Here is a 17,277-nt window from a genome sequence, read left to right as displayed (position 1 = left end):
ACTGCGTGACGTGCTCACACTCAGTTATGTCGAGTTTGTGTCTGAAGTGCAAAAAGGTTACGTAAGTATTCGCTCCAAGGATAAGCAGCCCGTATATACACCGGCATATATGCAGTCTAGCACAAGGAAATACTTTCAGGAAGTAGTTCGCTGCCGCGCTTGAGTGACAGCTGTGGGGTAGTGACAGCCCACACGGGACGGCAGCCCGCAGAGCCGAGCCAATATTCAAGATGGCAGGTAATAGCACTTTTTTAAACCTCCAATTAATATTAGTTTTAACTTTTACACATTTTCATGCTTCAAGTTTGTTTCAGGGAAGCGTAACAATTACATAAATGGTTTAATTGTGGCTGTTTTTTGGTATCCGTGTGGCTAAATCGAGCTAAAGCCGCGTTAGCACTATTGGCAACACTAGCTAACTAGCTAACGATAGCTACTTTACTTAGCGGTGTCGAATTAAGTCACAGTCAGACCGTTTTTAACCCAAGTATCATCATTATCCGTCCATTATTGATTATAAAGAGCACGTTTCCACTCGTAAAAGCTTGTTGTCCGTCTTTGCTCACGTATTTTCGACCTGTTGACAGAGCAAACGTTAGCTGGATAGCTACATTCAGTTTAGCCAGTAGTAGCTGACCAAATCCTTCTTTACACCATAACAAAGCGGATTTGGTGTTCTTCAACCCCTCTTCTCAAAAGATGCTGTCAAATCTGTCTCGACGTTTTCTTCACTTACGAAACACGTTTTTGGGATGTAATTTTGTTAAAAGAAATTGGTTCATTTTTGGAGCACATTCCTTTGCTTGTCTTACTGTAAACACATGATCCACTTCCTTGACAGGATTTGCTGCATTTTCTCTGATTTACCACACATTTTTGTTGTCTTTTCTTGTTTGAAAGTCGTTTGTTGATGAAGCTTGTGCATTAAATATTATAAATAATGAAACATAAAAAAACTTATAGTAGTTGTTTTAAATTAATTTTGTTCAAAAAATCACGGAAATTTTAAAGAAAATTCAAAAAAAGTATAAATTTATACCCATTAAATTCTTTCATCAAACATGGGCAATGAGATGATGATCATTGTTGTTAAATTTGCATTTTTCTAACCCTAATGAATTAATAAGTAATAATTTGTTCTATTTACAATTGTGGCTCAAAACTTGTTAGTTATTGCTCTAAATAATTATATTACAGTTAAAAAGCAATATTAGTCTTTGGTATTTTGTTACTTTTACAATCATGTAAAGCCAGATATGAAGTTTTAGTTGGACTTGGATCAGAACAGACCAACTCTTAACACGAAACATGTTAATTCCTAAATTACAATAAAAAATAATGGAAAAGCTGTAAAAATATACACATTGCTCTTATAGATTAAGTGTTAGCTTCCCTTGTTGGGTCAAAAAAAAATACACAAGTGGAGTGTATTTTAAAGAAAAGGAAAACTATAAAAGACTGACAGTGTCTTATTATTATTTTTTTTACCATTATCACATTTTATTCTTCAATCAAATAACATGCCTTTTTTTTAATAAAAATTAAATGATGCTTTATCCAAAGCAGGACATCAGATGCACAGCTAACAATAACAATACATTATAATGAGCATCTTTCCAATGCCAGCATGTGTGTTTTTTAAACTAAGAACATTAAAAGCACAACTAAAGAGTTGACTTTATCAGGTTGTGTTCATCTAGAAAATACTAATAGACCCTCATCCATTTTTTGTAACCTCTGTTTTTCATGTTTAGGCTGTGATTAAACTCCTCAGAGATTTTTTGTGCACTGAACTTCATTAAGAGGGTGTGTTTTCATCTATTGAATCACATCATTTGTTTGGAAATTATGAAATTAAAGAAGGGGGAAAATGGAAATACCTCCTAATAAATGTAGAATTGTTTTATTGAACCAAAAGGCAGAAAACCCAGGTACTGCTAATAATGTAAATGGGGAAAAAATGTGTTTTTTTTTTAGTTTGCTTGTTGTTTTCTACTAAATCCATCCACCCTTTAATGTTGCATCTTCCTAAATTTGGGGAAATAGTTTCTTGCAAAAGGTTAGCTTTATACATTTCCTTTTTTGAAAGTTTTTATTTGGCAAGAGTTGTTACTGAAATGAGGCTCCTCTTGTCATAAACTCTTCCTCATCACGATTCCTTTTCTGTACATAGAGGGATAAGTGGTGATTGTATGATGAGGATGTTAGCAGCCACGAAAGCCTCCCACAGTCTGCTTTGTCCTTGCAGGTCTATCTTTATACTTTGAAGATAGTCACGATGATATGGACGACTGTAAGTATGCTTGTAAAACTTTACTAAAGAAACATTTGAAATATTGTATTATTTGTGTTGCATTTTTTTTCTTCTAAATTAATTTGTGATAGATTTAATTTTTACGTCAGGGAGTTATTTCCAAATGATTCTTAATTTTTTTTCTTGAGTTCATGCTCTATAATTAGCTTTTTTATTGCTGCTATAAACAACATATTGAACTTTAACATTAACTAGCAATTGTATAATTTTAAGCTGCATGATCCAACTCAAGAATATTAGGATGCTGATCATTTAAATAGAATAGAGGTTTGCATGTGCACTCGTGTTCATTTTTATAATTTGATCCTTTGTCGTCACTGATATGCGTGCTAAGTGTCTCTAACAAAATCCCATTACAAAATACTGGCAAGGATTTGTTTACGATGTCATCCTTACAAACAACCCTTTGTGTTCTTCTCACAGTTGGATTCGATGACTACGGGTCAGATTGTGACGGCATTCGCATCACAGCTTTTCTTGATGCAGGACAGGACAACCTCACACCTCTTGGGAGGCTAGAGAAATATGCTTTCAGCGAAAATGTCTTTAACAGGTAATTACAGCCCCTTCAAATCCACAGTCAAAGACTCATATTTGGATTTCAGACCTCGTGACTAGCAGGCTGATTGCTCCCATTTGCATTTTTCTGCTGCTTCTGTATTCAATAGCTGGTTTGTAATAGAGGAATTGATTGACATCCTCTTAATTGTTGATTATGGATTCCACAGTACCAATGTGCTTTGAGAAAAATTATTTTACAAGTCTACATTTGACCAAAACCAACATCCCTTTAAACATGATAAAAATAGTGTTTGGTACATTGTGTTAATTGTAAGCTATGTTGCAGTATACAGAGTTGAACAAGTTTAATTGTAATTGTAAAGGATGAAGGTAATCGTATTTAGTAGGGCACAGTAGTTTCTACCTGCTGTGCTGCTGACATGTCATGCTGGTGATTCATGTTGAAAGAATCGTGTCACACCTTGTAAGACTTAGCAACATAGAAGTTGTTGCTCAGCAACAATTAGCTGGAAAAAAATTGCTGTACTTCGGAAACAATTACTAAAGTTAACTTGAAAGAAAAATTAATACTGACCAAACAGATATTTAACTCCACTAATTCTCTCTTCTTTATGGTATAAAACAGCTACTTATGCATTTTACAGCTCAAATAATGTGATTGGTTTATTGACGTCTTGTGACCTATTTATTTATAAATGTAAATTGTGTTGACTTATTTATTTTATTTTATTATCTTTTCCTTTTTTTGGAATTTTTGTAATGTTGGTCTGTTTTTTTGTATTGGCTAATGTCTGCACTTACTCTACAGTCATCAGATTCCATTGTTCTCATGCTAAAATAATTACTTGTAATGAGTTTTGCAGATTTAACAACAGTCCCATAAAAGACTATTACATTGCATTAGGCTCCATACTAACAATTTCTTTCCTTTTTGAATGTTTTTTGGGCTCATTCTTTTGTCTGGACATTTTTCAGTAAACATACTTGATGTTCTGGACAGTTCTGTCAGCGCAGTGTCAGTGCTTTCTGCATTAGTGGCTCGTTGGCATTGGCAGGCATTTCACTAACTTCAAGCTTTTGCTTTCTAGGCAAATCGTGGCTCGCGGCCTACTCGATGTGCTTCGAGAGTTCAGTGAGAATGAAAATGACTTTATCAGTGTCATGGAGACTGTTGCCAGAATGTCAGAAGATGGAGGTAGACGGTCTTACGTTCTTGTGATGGTCTTCTGCTGTGGTTTCCTTGTGTTCCCTTTCCTCATGTACTGCTGTGACATGTGTTCTCAGAGCCTACAGTGCGAGCTGAGCTAATGGAGCAAGTTCCTAATATCGCCATGTTTTTGCACGAGAGTCGGCCAAACTTCCCAGCCGCTTTTTCAAGATATTTGGTACCTATTGTGGTCCGATATCTAACTGATCCAAATAACCAGGTAGGGTATAAATGAAAATGAAAGCTTTGTTGTGGTAAAACAGTAACCTGGTGTTGATTATATATACATTATCTTTTCGAGCAGTTGAATATTTTTCAGTATTTTATTTCCTTGAATCTGCTTCCAGGTGCGTAAAACGAGTCAGGCAGCCCTGCTGGTTCTGTTGGAGCAGGGCCTCATCTCCAAAGCCGACATGGAGACCAAAGTTTGTCCGGTTCTTCTCGACCTGACAGAACCCAGCAGTGATGATGACTACAAAATCGAGGCAGTTGCTGTAAGAATTCCCCACAACTATTTATATATGTGATGCTTACTCTTATTATAGTTTTAACTATCATTGCTTTGTGTTTACTATCAAAAGACGCATCATGTATTCAAGGTTGTTCTAGTTTCATGTGTTTACAGCGCCATTTTTTTTGCAAATCTAGTCTAGCTGTTTGGTTTCAGTGTAAGACTAGTCTGAAGTTGTGATGGCACAAAATAATTTCTTTTTGCAGATCTTGTGTAAAGTTGTGACTATGTTGAGCAAAGATACAGTGGAGCATCTGTTGCTGCCCCGTTTTTGTGACCTGTGCAGTGACGGCAGACTCTTTCAAGTGCGGAAGGTAACGCTTTCAAATCAGCTTCACCACAAAATTCTCTTAAAATATGCGTTGTTCTCTAAATTAAATTTTGCTTGTGTGTCACAGGTGTGTGCGGCCAATTTTGGGGAGTTTTGTTCTATTGTTGGACAGGAAGCCACAGAAAAACTACTGGTGAGTCTTGAGGTTATATTTTTTTTGCGTTAGATTTTAGAATAGTAGCCCTTCTGAATTTTTTACTATTACAGATGTCTTAATATATCATCTTTAACACTTGTTGTGTTAAGCTGCTCCAAGGCCAAAACACCTTTTGATGGGGGTTCTGCTTCTGTCCTAAATATAGATGCCCAAGTTCTTCGAACTATGTTCAGACAGCCTTTGGGGCATAAGGAAAGCTTGCGCCGAGTGCTTCATGATGGTTTCCAATTCCACTTCTCCAGAGGTCCGGCGATCAAAGTTGTCCCCTTTGTTCATCAACCTTATTAGTGACCAGTCTCGCTGGGTAAGGTGCACTCAAACAAAAAAAAGTTCACTTGTGAGCTCGCAAATTGTATGCACATTTTTATCATCCCTTGACATTGAAATAACAAATGTGAACAATTTTAAACTAGTTATTTTTTTCTGTTGTGTATTACTTTTTTGGTATTTTAGCTATTAGTCAGTGAACAGGGACACAAATGTGCTGTATGGGACTTGCGGCTAAAATAGTATTAAAGACCCACTCTAATAAATTGTGTTTTTAACGTGTTCTTGTTGGATTTTTCTCATGTTGGATTATATGTATGAAGAAAATTAGGTTTAAATTTGCATTTCTGAAAATTGTTGTGAATAAGAAGCCGACTCAAAAAGACAGTTGGAAAAAGCTTGTAGGTGTGACACAGAAGCTACAAACAAGCCACAAGCTCCCATCTCCACTCCATTCTGATGCATTCACTTGTAGATGACTAGATCCATGTACTTTGTTTTCCTTTTCTGAGCTGGTATCTATCTCAAAACTGTAAGGCTGGAAAACTTTGATAGTGCTCACCATTTTTGCTCCACCGCTAATGTTGGATTGGGGTTGTGAGGGGCTCTAAGCTAGCAGGAGAGAGTGTTGATAGAATAATGATTTGCAAGGTAGTGGGCTTACTCTACTCTAACAGTCTTGCTCACTTTCTTAAGTTTAAACTAATAAACGTGGTTTTCTAGGTGCAGAAAACGATTAGAACACATCTTAATTCTTGTTTTCTAATCCAATTTTTTTTGTAATTCTTGATCACAATAAATTACCCTGCTCATACAGTAAATATCCAAAGAGATAACCATTACTCTCATCCTTTCTCTGCTTTTAGGTCCGACAGGCTGCCTTTCAGTCTCTGGGGCGATTCATCTCCACCTTTGCAAACCCCTCCAGCACAGGCCTTCACTTCAGAGAGGACGGCACCCTTCCAGAGATTCCCAGGTGTATATCAGACAGGTGAAGTCACCTGGTTCTTACTGTCGGAATCTTATTCTAAAGTGTTACCCGAGAATTTAGTTTTCTATAATTTTTTCACTTGTGGTAACAACAAGACTGATCAAATTCTACTTTTATCATGTTTTTAGCAACTGCTCACTCAACTCCCTAAATTGCAATGAAATAAGCAACTGCCATACAGAAAGAAGCATCCCCCACACGCCTCCCAACCAGGATGGCCGCGCTACACCATCACCAGAGCATGTTTCGACAGCAGAAAGTGAAGACTTGCACAACTATGAGGACGACCACACTTCTGTTCTCGGAGAGACGTGTGACAACTTCCCCCTCACGGGGAGAAGTGACAGCTCCACCGCTACAAACAGTCCCGGCATCACAAAAGAAACGGAGCAGACAGACGAGAACTTTAACTCTTTTCATTATTGGAGGCCTCCCCTGCCCGACATCAGCGGGGAACTGGAGATGTTAAACTGTTCGACATCAGTTGAAGCAACAGAAAAAGAGGAAGAACTAGAGGAGAATTGTCCTGATTCCAAGTCTAGCCACGGGAAAGCCACCAGTGATCAGATCCAGAAGGTTTTGGATTGTTTGCAACCTCACATTGCAGATCCTGACGTACAAGGTGAGTAACCTAGCATATGTTTGTGAAGGATGTTGGCACTGCTCTGTCAGGTAGATTTAGCTGTTTATATAATCTACCTCCAGTTCAAGTCCAAGTGTTGTCAGCAGCTCTGAAGGCAGCCCAGCTCGACAGCCCGACGGACAACAGCCCTGCTGACCTGCAGCTAGAAGTGCAGCCTGAGAGCGACTCTGGAAACCTTTCACCGGAGTGTAAATCTGAGGAACTTCAGTCAGAGATCGAAGGGACGCTGACAGAAGAAGAGCAAACCATGGAATCTGTTCCAGCCTCGGAGACGTGTCCTGTCCAGGAACAAGGCGACGAGGAGACACAGACAGAGCCGCTGGAAAATAAGGAGGAGTCTCCTCCATGCTCTCCTGTTATGGTATGAGACTATTGTAATCTCTGTCTGTTTTAACATTCAGTGACATTTATACAGCAGGAATAATATTTAGAATGATAATGAATCCTTTTGTGTTTGCAAGTTCTCTGTGTGGGTTTTCTCTGGGCACCCCAGCTTCCCCTAACAATCCAAAAACATGTTTTTTTTGGTTATTTAGTGGCTCCAAATTGTAAATCAGTTTGTTTCTGATTACTAGTGACATGTTAAGGGTGTACCCTGCCATCACTAAAGTGTAGCTTAGGGTTCAGTGAATTCTTTTTGACCTTTCTCAGGATAAAATGTTCAGATAAAGGATGGATTTAATCATTATTTGAAATTTCAGAGCTCCACTGAGTTGCCTTTTACGTTAACCATGTAAATGTTGCAGATCACACAGGCTGCTTTTGTGTATGAGTTCAGCTATAATAGATTTTTCTGCCTTTATCCAAATTTTGTCTTTGTTTTTATTTTGCTTTTGGGTTAATTTACTCCAATGAACAGCTTCTAATTATTATTATTATTATTATAATTATTATCTTAATGTATAATACTGATGGTTTGGATTTATGTTTGCCAGGAGTGTGAACTAATCGAGAGTGTAGAGGAGGAGGAGAAGGAAGACTCTCCTCACAGCCCGTTGTCTGAGGATAAGCCTAAAATCCAGGTCAGTCGGCTTTACTTTTGTACATCTGCAAGCACAGAAGTGCGTTATTAAAAGACAGTGTTTGTTGTAGAATGTCATCCCCCAGCCTCTGTTGGACCAGTACCTGTCGATGACGGATCCGGCACGAGCCCAAACAGTGGATACAGAGATCGCCAAACACTGTGCCTTCAGCCTCCCGGGAGTGGCGCTCACGCTCGGTCGACAGAACTGGCACTGTCTCAAGGACACATACGAGACCCTCGCTAGTGATGTACAGGTCAGGAAGAACTCAAGTCACAAAGATAACACGGGATTAGATTTGTGGTTTAATTCTTTAATATGTGTGAAAAAGTTGGAAAGAGAAGCTGCTTTAAAAAAAAAAAAAAATTGTCAGTTCAGAATTTGAACTTTAAGCTGTTGGGATGTGACCTGACTCAACACAGAGAACAATGATGTGTGGATTGAAGACACTGAGGCCACAACTCAGCAGGAAAAATGTCAGGAACTCGCATGACTCTTCTGAATAGGTTTCTGCTCAAGGAAAAAGAAAAGAACGTCAGGAGATTGAGCTGTATCACAGACATTAGTTTAAAACAAGTAGAAATCATCACATTATATTAGTATTTGATTGTTATTCTAATATTCTTCAAAGACTGGTTTGATTTGTAACAATTATCCTATAGTGATTTCAAATTTTGGAATTCTTTTTCACCAATACTGTTGTGATTGTATTGATATATTTTTCCCCTTTATATACCACAGTGGAAAAAGAAACATTTTCTGAAGCTAGTAACCATTAGGACAAATGATTTCTGTTTGCTTTGTCGCACTCTTGTTTTATATATATATATATATATATAAAATGTAAGCCCTCAGAAATGCTCCAGAGTAACCAATTAAACCACAAAGCTTGGTTTTTGGTGTTTTTGTGACCACATTTTAAAATTAAATATGGCTAAAATGAGTAAAAACATTCTTATTTTAGCACTGTACTTTTTTCTGACTTAAAATGTATCAAACTGCTTTTTTTTTTGCTACTCCTGCTCTAATCTTGTCATTTTTCTTGTTGTCTTTCTCAGTGGAAAGTGCGACGCACGCTGGCTTTCTCCATTCATGAACTGGCGGTTATCCTGGGGGACCAGCTGACGGCAGCGGATCTGGTGCCCATCTTCAACGGCTTTCTGAAAGACCTGGATGAAGTCCGCATCGGCGTGCTCAAGCATCTTTATGACTTCTTAAAGGTAAGAAGGCCCCTTTGGTCACACCTCCAGACTGTCGAGAGAAGCTACATGTGAAGTCACAGCTGCTTCGTGAGATGTAGAAGCTGTTGCAAAATCATTGGTAAACAAAAGGAAGTCCTTGGTATGGTTGTGTTAGATAATGTTGTTTGTGTCGTTCCCTTCTTGCAGCTGCTGCATGCAGACAAAAGGAGAGAGTATCTGTACCAACTGCAGGAGTTCATGGTCACAGACAACAGTCGCAACTGGAGATTCAGATATGAGCTGGCAGAGTACGTAGACTTTTGTTTCTTCAGACACAACAAACTTGGACATTGTTTTCAATTCAGTTCATTCATAAAGCCTTCTTCACAACAGAGGTTGTCTCTTTATTTCATATTTCAGTGTTAAGAAACAGATTCAGTAGGGGTGGGCAACACAACCCAACATATTATATCTATCATAATATTTTAGCCAAATTAGTACAGTTTTCCCTCATTTATCATTTTCACACTTTTCCCTCAAAATTCAAACCTTCAGTCCAGTTTTAGAGAATGAAAACAAAGACCTGATCACTACCATAGTCTTATGCATACATGGAAAGCTGAACGCATTCTGTACAGGAGACACGGCACAGATCGATTGGCAATGTCAGCAGAAAATCAGGGCATAGAACAATGTGCGTTGTTAAAAAAGTTACGCTGAAATAATTTTTGGATCTGTTCTTACAAGGATTAGCTTTATTATTGTATTACTTTATTTTAAAGTTATGTTTATTTAATATCACAAAATTATTTTTGACATCAGATTAATGTTTTGTGTCTTTTACTAGAAAATATTCATATTTAAAGCTTTATTTTGTCGGAATAAAGTCAAAATCTGTCATTTTTAACCCTAACATAAGAAACATTCATAACATTCTGTTCTGCTGTTCAGCCTAAACACTTGTGTTCTGTTGAAGCAAAAACATGCATGAATGGAGAAGTGTGAGTTCTTCATGACACACTGTCTTTCTCACTTTCTACCTGGAATCTTGTCTCTTCAGGGTCCTAGCGACAGTCGGTTCTTGTCTGGTCTTCACATTGCTGGCACATTGCCCTTTCTGTTGTGTATTTTTAACATGTTTGCTTCAAGCAGTGACAACAGTAACCAACACACTGAACATGTGTGCACATGCATGCCATAAGTCGTTCCTATTGCTGCATGCCATGGAGCATTAGTGCCTGTCATATTTCTGCTTTAATATTTATGAAATAATAATATAATACTCTATCATGTATACTTTTGCAAATGTTTTAATCTGGTTTAGTCCTGCATCTAGATGTATATTTGAATTGCAGGTATTGCAACAGACCGTTGTTGTTTTCCATCAGCTTCATAATTGTGTTTCTTTGTCTCACAGGCAGCTGATCTTGATTATTGAGTTGTACAACCACCGTGACGTGTACGACTACCTCAGACATATAGCGCTCACCCTCTGCTCCGACAAAGTGTCAGAAGTCCGGTGGATCTCTTACAAACTGGTACGTTTACAAGATCTGAGGTTTGTAGATGAAATGAATTTCTTTTTAAGATAGATTTGATGGGATTAAATATGTAAACAAGGGAAAACCAAATAAATTTGACTTTTTTAACAATAGAGAGGAAGTGTAGAGATGTAAACTAAATAGATAAATAAATGATTCTGTTTTTAACAGCAAGGCTATATTTGAGAAACAGTTTAGAGGACCTGCCTGCAGACATCATCGACCGGAAGTCCTCAACCAGGACAGACCCCTCCCAATTTTTTTTTACCATTTTTGCTTATCATGATCAGTAAAACTTTATTTTGTGCTGGCAATCATATGAGTTACTATTTATTCACATTTTTAAGCTTTAATAATAGGTGTTAGAATACTAAAAATAACTATTTAAATTACTATTTTGAAAGGGTTTAAGTTAAGCTTTTCCCTCCATTTTAGGTTTTAATAAGTGTTACAATTCTTAACAATTTACTTTAAATGCTAATTTTAAAAAGGGCTGGTAAACAAAGCAACATCAAATCCCGCCACAAGCTCCATGAGTGTTCTTCTTCTTGAAATTAAAGCAGCTAAAAGTGTGCAACTTCTGCTTCTGAGTGTGAATTTGCTCTTTATTCCCTACGGTTCTTGTTAATTTTTGTTAAGATTTTCACATCTTTTAAATTTGTTTTTTCAAGATTTTAAAACGTTTCTCCACAAAGAGTGGATCTGCGTTAAAGGAGTGCAATTATGATTAACTTCTGTTTCAAACCTACAAAATAAATACACGCTATTTAACCATAGAACGCTTTTGATGTAAAAAGTTACACCATCCCTTTTGCTGGTTAATTTTTACCCCAAAATATATAGCCTAAAAAAATATTTGTCATAAAAAAAAAACAAAATATGACAACACGTGATAAATTAGAGTAATTTTATTTTATTTTCAACTGTGGTTTATGTTGCAAAATGGAAAATAAAAACATTGGCTTGAAAATTACTGAAAAATTAGGAATTTGAGAACAAAAAAAATCCTTAAAAAAAAGAAATTATTCTGGAGACTTGGCCTTTTGTCCACCCATTCTTGGGACGTGTGAGACTTTACCCAAGGGACCCGTGACACTCAGAAAAATGCAATATATTGAAAATCATATAAATACTTTTGCTTGGGTGAAAATCACCCAGCGATAGTGGTCTAGGGTTAAAAAAAAAATGAGACTGCATTCAACATTGTCATGCATCATTTAAAAAAATATTCCTTGACTGTCTTATTCTTAACTTTCGAATAATTCATCAAATAATCCAAAAAAGTTGTGTAAATTCTGCTTCCAGCTGATTATGTCTGACATCATCTTCTCTGCAGCCAGGTCCTTCTCGAATCAGTTGAAATGTGTGGCTGCTGGTTCATTTGACCTTTGAGAAGTACTCTAAGTGCTCTTCGTTTGTGTGCTCTTACCTGTTGTCAGGTGGTGGAAATTCTGCAGAAGCTGTACGCCAGCAGGGCTGATGATCTGGGCTTGGAGTTCATCAAGGAGCTGACCGGGAGGTTCTGCCACTGTCCCAAGTGGGTGGGAAGACAGGCCTTTGCCTTCATCTGCCAGGTCTGTTTGCTTCATTAAATGATTAAATCGTCGTGTTGAGATGAGAGCTGCAGGTGTGTCTGCTTTCAGACTCCACAGGAGGCGAGAAGATCAGTTTGATTCTGTATTAACGGCTGATGTGGGAAATATTTAGATCAGGAGTGGGCGTGTCAACCCAATAATTGCCAATCATTTTTTTCATTTCTGTGTTTTTTTTTTTTTGTTTAAACTTTGAAATTGAATGTAAAAGTAGGCTCTGAATACTGAGCACCAGAAGACAGACTGACCAGTGGGAACTTTAATGCTGCTGTGCAGAAACATGAGCAGGTGTTGTGTTTTTGTGTTACCCCCTTCCACAATCTGTGACGACAGCCGACCACCACTACACATAAACACGCTTTGCAAAAGCATGCACGCGTTCAGACTCTGGTTTAGGATGTTATGCTCATTATTTGTGCTGGAAAGTTTCTAATGTAGAGAAATGAACACAGTATTCTTTTTTTATTTCTCGTCTATGTTTAACCAGACTGTTTACAGCTTGTGACACACAAAAAACACCATCAAGAGTTGACACCATCACAAACTTACAGTTATGAAAAAGCTTTTTAAATAAAAAAAGTCAAACATTTTTGTGAAATGTTGACAAAATATTACTGCAATTCAAACACAATCTCATATTGTTTATTATATTCAGCATAAATCAGCTTTAATTGCTGATTTAAGGAATAATTTAGGATAAGAAATGCAATAAACAAAGCTTAAATAAACCTAAGACATTTGTTAAAGAATATATAATAATCATCAATTACAAATTGTTGAGGCAGCCTGTAATTATATGTATATAAGTGTATATTTTTGTAAAGAAGGAGCTTTTATTTTTACAGTTGTTATTAAAGATGCGTTAGAATCAAAATGATAAATCTATTATTTTTATTTTTAATACACTAAAGTGGACTCCAGTTCATAAATGCAAACGCATTTATTAATTTATTTTTGTTTTAGTAAAACAAGATCAGAATGAAAAGTTTTACATTAAGGAAATTAGTATCATTGAATCGGTTTTATCTTTAACAGAGATGCTTATTGGTGAGGACGGGCTGTTAAACTATTAAATAAATAAAAATGATTGTTAAATATTAACATCTTGTTCTTCAGATTTTCAAATTAAAAGCTTGTAATCAAGTACTTTTTGACTTCTTCTTCCTGTTTCCGTTGGATTTCCTGCAGGCTGTTGTGGAGGAGGACTGCATGCCCATGGATCAGTTCAGCCAGCATCTCCTGCCCAGTCTGCTCAGCCTGTCCTCAGACCCTGTAGCTAACGTCCGCGTCCTGGTGGCCAAGGCTTTACGTCAGAGCGTGATGGAGAAAGGTAATGGGCAGAAACAGATTCAATCCACAGTTTATATTTCCTTGTAATTCAAGCCTTGGAGTGTGACCTATAACAACCACATCAAAAAGATGTGAGAAGTAGGGTTCAGAAATGTCAAGTTTTCTCTTTTTAATTGTTGCAGCTTATTTTCGAGAGCCAGGCTGTGCCTATTCCAACAAACTGGAGGAGACGGTGATCGCTCTGCAGTCCGACAAGGACCGAGACGTCCGATTCTTTGCCAGCATGGACCCAAGCAAAGGCCTAATGGACACGGCTCCGTTTATCTAGCCTCAGCGCTCGCACACCTTCACAGCCTGCCTGCCTGTCTTACCTACTTGGCTGCCTGACCGACACCCGGTTGGCATAACCCGCGACACCAGCATCTGGACCAGAACCCCTTTGAGAGTCTTGAACTGGGATGTACACAAATGCTCAGACCACACGGCCCCGTCACCGGAGGGACTCTATGAAGCGCACATCACAACGAGAAAATGCAAAGTTCTCAGAGATTTTCCACAGACGAGCAGGACTCTGGTGGCTGTGGTGGTGGTTGCCATACTCATGTCTGAACTTGCTCCCGCCCCCACACTAACATCGACCCCACCACCACAGACTCACACTTTCCAAAGCTAATTCTAAACCCTATATAAAGTCTGTTTTGTTTTTTCTCAAAGTTTTATTTGTGGATTTCTGGACTAGTGTGTAAGTCCCGCTGGACTCGGATGTGTGCACTAACTCAGGGGGACTCATCTGAACCTAAACAGCATTATTCGCTCATGTTGTAAAGAGCAGCTCCTGGATTTCTGGCTGTAAAGAAAAACTCCAGTTGCATAAGGTGCAGACCAGTCCAACCTTTCCACCTGAACGTCTGTTCTCTCGAATGTCCTCTGACTTCTGAGATGTCTTCTGGGTTCTGGTTTCTTCCCTCCCACCGTCTCATATCACGTTTAGTCTCACCTGGTCTTTGTGGACCACAGAAACCACTACTACTGCACAGATGGGATGATTAATCTGCCACTCCGTGATATCACTTAAAAAAAAAAAAAAGCAATCTAATGGACTATGGCAAGCTCAAAATGTGACAGTATGATGTGACAGTATGTCTCCTAAATGGCAGGAGATGAATGAAATACCTCCATTTGTCTACGGCCAGCAAGTGTCACACACGTGGAGGGACATCCGAACTGAATGTCCTAGACTGTGATTTTTCTTTTTTTTTTTTTTTAACGCCCTCATCCTTTGATCAAGTCTTTGGTGTTGAACCATCACTAACAAGGGCTCATGACGAAGTGACTCCAGCTGATGCAAAGAGGAAAAAATCAAGCACACTGTTAGAAAGCGCACGCCTCCCCTCCTTCATCCTGCTGTCTGGACCACTTCCTTCAGGTTCATCAGTGAAACCACGGTTTGCTCTCAGTGGATCTGACTGACCAGTTGTACAGTAGAATATAGTAATGGCCGTGTTACTGAAACATGCCTCAATTTTCTCTTTGTTGGTGGAATGACTTAAAAGTATGAGATTTCGTAAAACTTGTTTTCATTTTTGTACAGCTTGAACCTGTGGAAGAGACGGTGGAACCAAGGCCAGTTTAGTAAAGGTGTTTGAGAATATGGGAGCAGTCACCAAGTCACTTTTTTTTTTATTTTTTTCATCTTTTTCCCCCCTCTGGTGTAAATGAAAACCCTTCCCTTTTGTTTTTTTTCTTTGGAGTATAATTTGAGAACTTGATTAATGGTGTGCTGTGCATCTCATGTCCTCCTTCTTGGGAAGGAGAGCTCGCTGCAGTAATGGCAGCGTCGACTCATCTCGTCTGTCTGCAGTTTGTGTCCATCTCATTTTTTTAATGTAGTAGAACAGTTAATATATACATTTTATGAAAATTATTTTTCTTTTTCAATTATTCACCACAGCTCAAAGATTTTATATCCTAACTTTACAAAATTTACAACCTTTGTAACTTTCAATGGTTTCTTTTAAAAAAACAAACATTTTATGTATTGTTATTTTTAGTATTCTGTAATTAAAATTATGAAATTAAAGCAAAGTCAAGTTGTCTGCTTCATTTATTAATTACCGGCTTGTTTGTTTGCATCTTTTTTATTGCTATTCTTTCTTAACCAGATCAGTTAAACTTATCAAATAATCTCATTACTTATTTATTGAACACAAAGTTGAGGAACTGGAATTTATTATGAATTAAAAAGTCAACCTGCAAATGAAAAAATACCCAATTTACATAACATGTTCAATAAATGATTTATGAATTATGTCTAAAGTCTGTATCTTAACATCCTTTTAAAGGTGAACCTGATCAAACTAATGACAGTCTTTAGGTTTTAAATCCCTGTTAAGTCTATTTGCCAAATGTGGCAAATGCAGAAAATAGTTGTAATTTTGTTTTTGCATGAAAAACTTGATGCCAATCAACTGATGAATTTAATTCTGTGCTGCAGATTAAAATATTGTTCCCACAATGTCATTTCCGTTTAAAGAGTAGCAGCTTGCGGTCCCAAGAGGTGCTGCCGAAGCTCTGGATGAGTTCCATCCCGCAGTGTTTCTCCAGATGCTCCCTGGCATGATCCGCCATGTCCCCCCGGATCTTAAGGGTCTTAAAGTGGTCAAAGTCGGAGCGACCCAGCTTCCTGAGGCGCCGGGCTGCAGAGCGGTAGCACTTCCACGGCTGCGCCTCCAGAAGGAGATGCTGGCTGATGGAGGCCAAGCGGGAGAGCAGCTGCAGCAAACCAGAGTCTCCGTGGTTCAGGTGGACCCACATGGTGACTGCCAGGCAGAGACACAGGTGGAACTGGGAGCAGCCATGCTGACTGAGGTAGACTTCCAGCTGGTCTGCGTTTTTAGTGATGTCCAGAGGGATGAAGGTGATGCTGTCCTGCAGGGGGTTGGTCTGCTGTGCCCTCTGAATGAGGCTCTCATCCAGATCAAATCCCAGCAGGTACACTTTTCCTTTACGTTGGTTCCCTTCAGACTGCGGCACCAGATGCTTGTAAAAGGCCACACTCAGTTCCTGATAAACACAAAGACAGCTGTTGCTAGGAGACACCACAAATCCCACACAGCAATAATGTGACATTTGTTGACAACTGTGCAAATAATGTAAAATATTCATTTTTAAGGTTTAAAATGCGATTTTGTAGCATAATAACAAATGTATAAATTCAAATGTATGCTTTGACTAGCCTTGGTTTCTGTCTTAACCATAATCTCATAAATCTATTTGCCACAGAGGGGACAGTTTGATCTCACGGACCCCTGAGTTACATCCCACGTCCAGGATCAGCGTCGCCTCGCCGTCGCTGTAACCCAGTTCGTGGAGGAGAGAGGCCGGAACCAAACTCAGACGATTCTCCGGAGGGTTGAACGTATAATAGTTTATAAAGTTGCCGTAAGGAGCAGCTCCAGGATCCTCTTTTTCATCACCGGTGTCACAACTCGGTGGACATGTTGCCATGGCCATGTGTGTTTCGGTGAAATAAGTCCGGGTGGAAACTCTGAAGCGGAACAGAATTGCACCATTTAGATACATTTTAGTGGTTTATTAATATCATAAAACTTTTTTTTTTATTATTAATCCTAAAATGTTACATGTAGAAACCCTGAAAATTCCTAATCATTTTCTGTAAGTTTTTGGAGTTTGCCTTTGGAAAATATA

General features: G+C 38.3%; 2 protein-coding genes across 3 annotated transcripts; one reads left to right on the top strand and one right to left on the bottom strand.

Moving 5' to 3' along the window:
* The first annotated feature begins 19 nt into the window (after positions 1-19).
* On the top strand, positions 20-15,288 carry ppp4r1l (protein phosphatase 4, regulatory subunit 1-like). 2 transcript variants are annotated; one of them, XM_036211982.1, is made up of 20 exons: positions 20-237; positions 2,249-2,293; positions 2,738-2,867; positions 3,925-4,031; positions 4,121-4,263; positions 4,391-4,537; positions 4,761-4,868; positions 4,953-5,018; positions 5,188-5,346; positions 6,176-6,285; positions 6,429-6,922; positions 7,030-7,304; positions 7,879-7,965; positions 8,036-8,221; positions 9,024-9,185; positions 9,354-9,454; positions 10,564-10,684; positions 12,127-12,261; positions 13,468-13,609; positions 13,752-15,288. In XM_036211982.1, the coding sequence occupies exons 1-20, from the start codon at positions 231-233 to the stop codon at positions 13,895-13,897; spliced, it is 2,871 nt and encodes a 956-aa protein (XP_036067875.1). In that variant the 5' UTR covers positions 20-230; the 3' UTR covers positions 13,898-15,288. The 2 variants fall into 2 exon arrangements, with proteins under 2 accessions (XP_036067875.1, XP_024124887.1); XM_024269119.2 differs by having other exon boundaries at positions 22-237; positions 7,006-7,304.
* Positions 15,289-16,027: 739 nt separating this feature from the next.
* On the bottom strand, positions 16,028-17,117 carry LOC112144548 (pre-miRNA 5'-monophosphate methyltransferase). Its single transcript, XM_024269123.2, has 2 exons — positions 16,876-17,117; positions 16,028-16,632 (listed from the first exon to the last, which is right to left on the bottom strand). The coding sequence occupies exons 1-2, from the start codon at positions 17,080-17,082 to the stop codon at positions 16,087-16,089; spliced, it is 753 nt and encodes a 250-aa protein (XP_024124891.1). The 5' UTR covers positions 17,083-17,117; the 3' UTR covers positions 16,028-16,086.
* Between the last annotated feature and the right edge of the window lie 160 nt (positions 17,118-17,277).

The sequence above is a fragment of the Oryzias melastigma genome, linkage group LG5 (assembly GCF_002922805.2).
Source record: "Oryzias melastigma strain HK-1 linkage group LG5, ASM292280v2, whole genome shotgun sequence".
NCBI classification, from domain to species: domain Eukaryota; kingdom Metazoa; phylum Chordata; class Actinopteri; order Beloniformes; family Adrianichthyidae; genus Oryzias; species Oryzias melastigma.
This window is presented reverse-complemented; position numbering and strand designations above follow the sequence as displayed.

Excerpts from the sequence above, each read along its gene's own strand:
- ppp4r1l (XM_024269119.2), top strand. Across the intron at positions 4,869-4,952 it reads GACTCTTTCAAGTGCGGAAG|GTGTGTGCGGCCAATTTTGG; the intron begins GTAACGCTTTCA and ends TGTGTGTCACAG. Across the intron at positions 5,347-6,175 it reads TTAGTGACCAGTCTCGCTGG|GTCCGACAGGCTGCCTTTCA; the intron begins GTAAGGTGCACT and ends CTCTGCTTTTAG.
- LOC112144548 (XM_024269123.2), bottom strand. The coding sequence starts at position 17,082 with ATGGCCATGGCAACATGTCCACCGAGTTGTGACACCGGTGATGAAAAA. Across the intron at positions 16,633-16,875 it reads ACGTGGGATGTAACTCAGGG|GAACTGAGTGTGGCCTTTTA; the intron begins GTCCGTGAGATC and ends TGTGTTTATCAG.